This window comes from Rattus norvegicus, chromosome 17 (genome assembly GCF_036323735.1).
Source record: "Rattus norvegicus strain BN/NHsdMcwi chromosome 17, GRCr8, whole genome shotgun sequence".
Lineage (NCBI taxonomy): Eukaryota > Metazoa > Chordata > Mammalia > Rodentia > Muridae > Rattus > Rattus norvegicus.
In genome coordinates this window covers 3,308,768-3,318,143 of record NC_086035.1, presented here as the reverse complement: position 1 = coordinate 3,318,143, position 9,376 = coordinate 3,308,768, and the positions used below count along the sequence as shown (strand labels likewise).

The window sequence follows — 9,376 nt, the reverse complement described above, 5'->3', positions numbered from 1 at the left end:
AAGTACATATCTTTGACAAAGTTAAATGCATCAGATAGGTAAACTCAATGCTTAACAAATGTATACAACACTTTAAGAAGAGAGTGAGTGCAACATCCTATATTAAAATGGTCCTGTCAGTACTCAGTACACTGATCACTGAATCTTCTGAATATTTATTCCTGTAACAGCAGACATGGTCACCTTGATTTCTAGAGCATAGTCATAAAGCAGCTAGTACAGGGCCAAGGTGCTGGAAACATGGAGACACAACCCAAAATACTGCAGTGTGGACAGAGTACTGACCTTCCACAGAGTGGCAAAGAAATGAAACTGGTTGAATTCATGTCAACTAAAAAGATCAAATACCAACATTTTCATATAGCCTTTCAGAGAAGAATTGTTTGTATATAAACAGAACTCTCCAAAGCAACCATAGCCAATGATAGAAAAGCATACAATACAGAAAGCTCTTTCACTCTAACTCCTAGAACACAGCATCCCATCCACTTTGGTCCTTAAGATGAATATTGTTTGCTCACAAAAATATCACCTCACAAAAAGACATGGTAGATCCTACATTTTAATTTAACTTTCATTGCTTAAAACATTGTTTGGTACAATGAAAACTTAAAATCAAGTGATTCCAAAATTTCTTAATACAAACCAATGCAAAGCATCAATTACACCAGCAGCCATATCTTACTAGAGTAATCATAACACAGAACTAACATCTTACCCTGCCTTTCTAATGATTCACGTGTTTTCTACGCACAGTAGAATCACCACTTTGAGGACTATGAGTCTGTTCTGGATGTGTTGCCTTTTCCTACACTGTTATCTCCAGGCAGCTCACAATACAGGGTACATGGCATAAGAAGCAATTCCGCAGTAGTTGTTCTGACCTCTGGGAATCTTCATGTAGCCTTTTTCACCCCATTGTTCACCATAGCTGAAAGAAATAGAGTTTTCCATTTAGTAGAAAAGACACAGTACAGTAGATTATCACAATAAATCTGGGTTTGAGCACTGAGCTGGAGACCAACTTAATAGAGTGCATTGGAAAATTCAGAGGATCAATGATGGGGTACCAAAAGTGGTAAAGATTTCAGCAGGAAAATTCAACTCACAGGTTGTTTGGACATAACAAATGGGAAACAGGAAATCACTGGAACAAATATGATTTTGGTTCTAAAGAAACCAGTGACAGAATCCAAACTCTGTGACAATGTATTAAATAATGATTCTTCTATGCATAGAAAAATACTGGAGCGTAAAGCCAGATCATGCAAGTATAAGTTCTAGAGTTTGAGTTCAAGTTCTTAAAGCCAAGATGAAGCTGATGATATGCGTGGTGCCTAAGAGCACTTGGAGTTCTTCCATGGGACAATAGTTCCTATTCAGCACCAATATCATTAAGCTCAAACTTCCCTGAAAATAGACATAGAGTGTGATACCTTCTTCTGATCTACAAGGGCTTCTCCTCACATACAGTATTCACTCATACAAATACCCAAACTTACAAATAAATGAAAGTAACCCACTTAAAGCCAGAATATATTTGCAGCTAATCAGTATTTGCAGAAATTAGGAAACAAATAGAAGGTACTATACAAGCATACTACCCAAAAACAGAAAAATCTAGAATCAGTGATATTCACCACATCAATTCATAAGGTGGAAAACAGCTTGTCAACATCAGATCTATGCAGAAATGCATGCCCTCACACACATCACATATTTTTGACCAAAGAAAAGAAAATGTTACTTTTTCAACTTAATGTTAACTATGCTTTCTGTGGTTTGTATGTAAACTACAACTATATATAGAATGTCCATTTGAAACCTAAAGTAGAAATAATTTTAGCAATTCATACCTGTTTTTTACCAACCAATATTTTCTGCCCTCTGACTCTTGACCTTCATAACCAAAGCCAACCAATAGCATAGAATGGTTGGGAGAATCACGTTTGCAGTTTGGCTCATGATATATACCTGAAAGGTAAGATAAGCAGAATGAAACACACCAGGAGTCTAATAGTGACCATGATCAATATCAGCAAGGGAGTCATTTTCTAATTTAATTGAAATGACAGAAATTACAGCAAAAATAGAAATCACTCTTGACAGAAATCCTCATGTAAGTTCTCAACAAAGTATAAAAAATATATATAAATGAGCATAACTGTGTTGACACTTCATTTTCATGAGTTATGTTTTCTCTAATTAACCTCCACTCCAGGAAATCACAACTGAACATAAGTAATTAATTTAAAATGCTTTTCTAGAACATAGTTCAGAAAGAAAATACCTTCACATCTTGAAATATACCAAGTAGAGAAAAGTGGAGTAAATAAAGCTAAATGATAATGATAATTAATGAAGTGTTCAAATGCATTATATGTCATGTCATAAAGAGATACCACACATGATTACTTTTTTCCATGAGCAAGTGCAAATGTTACAAAGCCTATTGTTCACATCAAATTTATCACAATATTAAGACACCGACCTGGCATGTCCAAAAGGGTCGCAAGCATTCTTTATCAATATCTAGAAGAACATAAACTTACCTCCTGCATATTTTTTAAAAGATTCATGTTGAGCATCAATTCCAACAGCAATGGGTCCAATATTTACTAGAGCATTGATTAGGGCTTCTTCATTCCTTGGGACAACCAAAAAGCGAGTGACCTTAACAACAGACTTTTCAGGACGGTACCTGCAGTTTCCTTCCTTTAAAAGGGAAAAAGTAAAGAGACTAGGTTACCTCCAACTACCCTCTTAATATCATGAGTCAAAAGCACAGTGGTCTGTACTTTGCACTTTACTTTGACATCCCAACATCTGGACTGTATAAATTATCCCAGGAAATGAAATATTTCGGGGATATTTGGAACTGGATCTAGATTATACATAAAGATGTTAACACATTCTCCATATGCAAAGAAGCATGAACAACTACATAAAACCATGGAATCAGAAAATTTTACAGTTCTGGATACTATAATGGCAAAATTGATGGTATTCAAGGAGATTCCACATTCAATATGAACTCAGAATGCAGCGTATTTATCTGATATTATCCTTTGCCCAATCTTAACTGAAAGGCAATATAGGAAGCTCACTTACCTTTGCTTCATATGGATAGGTTGCCTCTGCCTCCAGACCTCCATTGTTCTTCACATATTGGAAGGCATTATAAATCCTGCCTCCATTACATCCCATAGTGCCAAAGGATCTAGAACAGTCCACTAGGTTCTGAACGCTCAGTGGAGACAATTTGCCTGTTTTTTTGAACAGCTGTCCTTCTATGGAACCAGCCACAGCAAAACCCCAACATGCACCACATGCTCCCTGATCAGGGAGAAAAAGACAGTTATCTACCAAAAAAATACTCAATGAAACAATAATTCATACAGTTGAGTTCTTTGTCAAATAATGAACTGTCAACATTTGATGGATGCCTAGGTAAGAATGGTCAGTCTCCATAGGGAGGTGTCTCATGCTACAGTGGATCACCCAACAAACACACACATATGAACAAGCAGTCATAATATATTAATCTCCAAGTATGATAAATGCCCTTAAATAAAGTCTGGAGAGAAATGCAATGGAAGCATAAGTAGATATTTAAGAGTAAGTAATGCGGGGTTGGGGATTTAGCACAGTGCGAGGCCCTGGGTTCGCTCCACAGCTCCGGAAATAAAAAAGAGTAAGTAATGCATGGAAATGATACTGTATGTGTATATCCCCTGCAAGTGCTAGGGCATGCATGCATTAGGAATTCCTGGTTCCTTGGGACAAGCAAGAAATATTTGTTACTAGCCACAGAATGCTAAGGACAATACCTGTGGCTCTCAGGTTATAGAAAAGTGTTTTGTGAATAGCATGTCATTTCACAGTCAAATAACACAGACTTTCAATAATGTGTTGTACCTTTAGTAGTTGGGTAATACAGCCATGTGATGTTGTCATACCTGTCTTCGCACAGGAGTCACATACCCATCTTTTCTCCAATCCAAGGTTTTGGGAATTTCAACATTGCGTTTCTGGACACGTTTCTCCTTTCTTAGAGTCGGGGCTGAACTATCTATCATCATTCTCATTTCTTCATCAGTCTTTATAGAAAAGAACATCAAGACTCCATTTAAACAACAAAACAGCAAAAGCAGAATTGTGAAACTATTTGAGTCACACTCACTATGTCACCAAATTCATTCATTTCTATAGTGAAACTCACCATGTCACAAAACTGATTCATTTCTATGGTGAAGTTGTTCATCCACAGGCCATTCTCCACAGTGTGCTGTTTGATCATTTTCACGTTTTCTTCCCACAATGCTCTCCTCTGTTCTTCTTCTTCCTGGAAATAAATGTAATGGATGGTATTTACTTCTTGTTATGCCTCTACCCTAGTATATAAGGTGAACCCATTACTACAAATATATAGAGGTCATATAGAGCAATTTCAGTACAATACTGTAACCCACTCTCAACACCCTGATTAAGAAAGACAATGGCTACCTTGTGTTCACCTCATATTATATTTCTACCTCAGGTAGCTGTGGTGTCTAAGGCTGCTATTATATCCATGAACCCCCAACAGAAATGAGAATTCTGAGCAAGGACTCTCTTTTTGTGTCCATGAGACATACTGGACTATATGTTTTCTCATTGCTTCTCTTCCACTTCTCCCATTCAGCATCCAAATTGTAATCAGGTGTTGGAGCAGCCAAGGTCACTCCCAACCATAGGATAACCAGAAAGACTGCAGGAGTCATGTCTCAAGCACCTAGAAAGTGGAGAAAAATGAATCAGAGAATGAGATAACACTCTTGAGAAATTAAGTCATTGATGCGGGATAAAAATATTTTAACTACTCTCCCAAATATTTATTCAAGATTTTGGAAATGGCTAAATATGAGTTTGGAGTTGACATGTTTACAGCTATTTTAAAATTACCCAGCATGGGGCAAAATTCTAGAAATGTAAACTGACATGTTCTGTAAATTTACATGGTCAGAAAGAACATGGACATCAAATTTTAAATTCTACATAACAGTTAACTGAGAATTTGTAATCATATAAATCTTCTCTTGTGTGTCATCTGATTATATTTTCAAATTTTCCCCAGAAGTTACATTTTGTCATACACCTTCTTAATACAGAGCAGGATCTAGGCCTGTTTAAATCATTCTCTCTTGAGTGAAAACATTCTGGACTATCCTGCATTAAAAATATTGGGTAAAATCAAAATTCCTAATATTTTATTGAACCATTGGGTTTTACCTCACATTCATTAACTCGTGGAGAAAATGCTCAAATGAAAAAGACACAGAAAGCCAGAGGTACTGTGCTGAAGTACAAAAGATACCCTGTAATCCCAGAATCAAGCCTTGCTGGGTCTCTTAAGCAACACTCCCCATAAGAACTGACAAGTGACATGGCTCCTACTGCTGCTTCTTCCCATGTCAATCATAAAAAAAACAAACATTTATCCAGGGGTGATATGCAATACAATGATCTTTGTAGGCTCAGGATGAAACAAACATGATCCTTGTGTGCATGGTACCAGCTGTCATTCTCCTCCCTGAACAAAAATTTACATTGAACTGGAACCTATATAAACCTGGACACAGGAGGTGTCTTGTTCCTCTCTGGCTTCCCCAACCTCCTCTCCCTCCACACAGCAAGGTTACAAAAATTAAGTCATTCTCATTCCTAGTCCTCTTCCTGAATTTCCAAGGAGTCTCTCAAGGCTCTCCTCCAAGGTCACTTCCCTTTCTACCTTGACAAAGATAAAGCCTCACCTGTGGTTATTACCGCTGCCTTGGTGTACTCCAGAGTTCTTCAGAGGTTGCTGAGGTATCAGAATCTGACCAAACAACACTTTACTCAGGCTTTAAATCCCACATCTCTGGCTATTCAGCCCTCCCAATCATTATTTCCTTTCTGATTAACTGTCCAGTCACTGGATTGGGCCTCCAAGGTCATACTGAGATCTGATATTATCTATCCTAGAGGGATGGGTGTGGACTGTCTGAGTGGTCTGTGTGCAGGGGAACTTACAGACATTCACACAAGAAGTTAGGGAACAAACCTTCATGACTTGAACCACGTAATAAATGGGCATTTTATCTTAACAGTGGCTCCAAGTAGAGGTGAGGATTTTCCATGTAAAGCTGTATAATAAAATAAGAGGTTTGGGTTACCATCATGGACTAGTCAAAATATTCTAGTTTCATATTTCATGTTTAATTTAAAGCTACAACATGATCCTTTGAGAACATGGACCTTTTCATGCCGTGTTAAATTGTCACAAGAAAAATAGATAGATCTTGGAAGAAGTCCAAGGTTGGATGGATGTCTTTATACAGGAAGTATTGTTCAAAGCCAAAGATAAAGAGGGAAATGAATGCTCTGGTACTTGTAGTCTCATGAAACTAACTGACATTTTCTGCTTGATGTTAAATTGAGCGCCCATCATAAAGTAACAACAGACCTATCAATCATTCAGTAACATAGACATTACCTAAAATTTCTGACATTTACAATATTAGATATAAATCTCAGTGTCCTTAGGGACACCATCATTGTAAAAATCATCATCAAGTATATCTCTGGGGAGATGACATTTGCTTTCAGGAAACCATGGAACCATTAAACAATAATTCTCTAAAACCTGTCCTTAATCTCAGCATTGCTTTCTTTGTTTAGGAGTTTGCATGGCATTATAGGTAAAGTGTTTTACCTCAACATTTTCATTTTGAAGTAAAATTCTACTATGGTAATATTGAATAAACAACCAGTCTCTAGTAGCTAGTGTCAAAACATTCTCTTTATCTAAGTTATATGATTGTTCTATTACATTGACACTGCATATTCTGTTTGTACATTCAATGTAGCATTTTGCTGTTTCCTTGGATCAGAGATGATATATATGATATATATCTACCATACATCCTACTCTAACAAGTTTGTATAAATCTAAAGTCAATATATTTCTAGAAGTGTTCCTAGTTTTAGCAAAATGAGTGTCACAGTTCCTTTTAGGCAACAGTTTCTTTAGAGGTTCTTTACCCAATATAACACCAGTTGCATAAGCACATTCACCAAATCATGACCATATCCTTGTACAGACTTAGGAATCTTCTCAGATGGCCTCAAGAATCAAGTATGGTCAAGGAATAAAGCTGAAGGATTCAAAACTTGCCTGCCTTTTCTAAACTGTTCTAGCATAACCTAAGTTAATATTATTTTCTCACATTAGGAAGGTAGTTAGGATAATCTTTTAAAGGTCATTTTTAATCTACATCTTTCACCACAGTTAACGCTTTCATGAACAAATATGGTCATATAAGGCAATCATCATTAATGCAGTTTCACACATGTGAGCTCATGATCAGTGGCAACTTCATCCCCAAGTTCTTGCTAAAGCAAATTCTTAAACCTACCCATGATCTTCTGAATCAGAACTGCAGGAAATTATATTCAGATATTTAAGTTTTCTCAAATTCCTAGATTAGTACTAATCTAATTGAAGTTTAAAAAGCTCTATGAGTAGTGGTTATAAAATTGATAGGAAGACCAATACTGGGTAACTCATTGGCTGGAGCCAGCCTGGCCTGAGTGGTTTAAAGTGGGACACAGAATTGGACCTAGTTTTAAAGACTGATAGTCTCAGAGGTAGCTTTAAACACTGATAGTCTCAGCTCTTTTAGCTCTCTAATTATACTGAGTGCTTGCTGATAACTTCTAAAAATACTTAAAGAGGTTTTTGTTTATTCTGTGGTTAAAAACTACCATCTTGAGCAACAACAAGCACCTGTTGCCTAGCAGCATGGAATTAAGTAAAAAAAAAAAAATACTGCTATCACTCCCTTGTCTGTCCAGGCAGCCAAAAGTCTCTCTGGCTTGGCTGGTTAAGCCTTTCTGGACAAAGGGAAAGGAAAGGAAAATAATTAAGGTTTTTTTTTACAGCCAAATATGCAAAGTCACATATACATTTACATTTTCATTCAAATTCTCATTTACACATTAAGACATTCACATATTTATTGGGCCCAATCACCTGTCTCATACACTACACAAATATTCGTCATTACATACACACATATCACATATACCTACACATGTGCATATAGATAAATAGACATAGATATTTGGATGGATGTTTGGGTAGATGGATGGATGAATGTATGGTTAGATGGATGGGTGCAGCAGAGTCCCCCAAGCCAAACCGTCCAACCAACAACTTTATTTCCTTTTCTTGACTACTTGTATCTTCTTAGACAAAAATTTATTTATAAAATTACCTCATAGATAAAATGCTAAGTAAAATGGGAGTTACCGAAGGATGTTGATAGTAAATTCAAAGCTCTTTCATTCTATATGCTCATTATAAGCTCAAAATACAATTTTTGAATGGCCTTTCCTTATCACAGTGCACACCTGTAGCTTCATCCTTAGACCTGAATGTCTCTCTGTGAACACAAATTTGGCCTCATCCAATTTCCATTTTTAATGTAACCTTGCCATGGACCTCACTCTTTTCAGACAATGCAAAACTGGTAGTCAACCTTCAGGAAGGCTACCTGTCACCCTTAGCCTATCCAAGGTGGTTCCTGAAATCTCACAACAAGAGTTATCAGTCCCTTCCTCCATAGATTTTGGAATCCCAGAGAAGAGGAGGAGAAAAGATTGTAGGAGTCAGAAGAAAGGAAGATAACAGAAAGACATGGCCCACTGAATCAAGCCAGACTCACATAGCTTCAAAGAACTGAAACAAATGCAGAGTTTACATACATTGTGTCTACAGAGGAATGAAATAACAAGCCTGCCAGAGAAAAATCAGAAATATTAAACACTTGGGAACTCTTGTTCTCGGCAACAACATACTGTGAGGTATTCTAGAACCCATGAAAGAAATGACAAATCTGTGATTTTTCAATTTTAGAGACAATATGCTCCTAAATACAGCACAGATGGAGACAGAAGTTCCTTGGCCACCACCAAGAAAGAAGCCCAACACTTAGTAAATCTCCTTGAATTCTGGAGATAGCACATTTCTCATTCGGATGTGTTACATGGGCCCACTTACCAAGAGACTTGGAAAGCTCCTAGTTTTGTATGGACCCTGGAATAAAGAAGCCTCTTCAACAGGTTCAGGCTGCTATGTAGGCTGCTTTACCTCAACTATATGATCCTACAAATACCATGGTACTTGAGGTGTCACTGGCAGATATAGATACTGTTTGGAGCCTCTGACAGGCCCCTGTGAGTGAATCAGAAAAGAGACCCTTGATATTTTGGAGCAAAGTTCTACCATCATCTGCAGACAACTATTCACCCATTGAAACACAGCTCTTGGCCTGCTATTAGACCACAGTGGGGA

At 37.2% G+C, this 9,376-nt stretch overlaps 1 protein-coding gene across 2 annotated transcripts; it reads right to left on the bottom strand.

Annotated features, from left to right (window-relative positions):
• Positions 1 to 831: 831 nt before the first annotated feature.
• Cts7l1 (cathepsin 7 like 1) lies at positions 832 to 4,763 on the bottom strand. Of its 2 annotated transcripts, none has more exons than XM_063276967.1 (7): positions 4,638 to 4,763; positions 4,223 to 4,345; positions 3,960 to 4,100; positions 3,108 to 3,336; positions 2,553 to 2,711; positions 1,857 to 1,974; positions 832 to 931 (listed from the first exon to the last, which is right to left on the bottom strand). In XM_063276967.1, exons 1-7 carry the CDS (start codon positions 4,761 to 4,763, stop codon positions 832 to 834), a joined length of 996 nt encoding a protein of 331 aa, XP_063133037.1. The 2 variants fall into 2 exon arrangements, with proteins under 2 accessions (XP_063133037.1, XP_038952317.1); XM_039096389.2 differs by having other exon boundaries at positions 2,553 to 2,715; positions 3,112 to 3,336.
• Positions 4,764 to 9,376: the final 4,613 nt, after the last annotated feature.

Excerpts from the sequence above, each read along its gene's own strand:
- Cts7l1 (XM_063276967.1), bottom strand. The coding sequence starts at position 4,763 with ATGACTCCTGCAGTCTTTCTGGTTATCCTATGGTTGGGAGTGACCTTG. Across the intron at positions 4,346-4,637 it reads ATGAGAAAACATATAGTCCA|GAAGAAGAAGAACAGAGGAG; the intron begins GTATGTCTCATG and ends ATTTATTTCCAG. Across the intron at positions 3,337-3,959 it reads TGACTCCTGTGCGAAGACAG|GGAGCATGTGGTGCATGTTG; the intron begins GTATGACAACAT and ends CTCCCTGATCAG.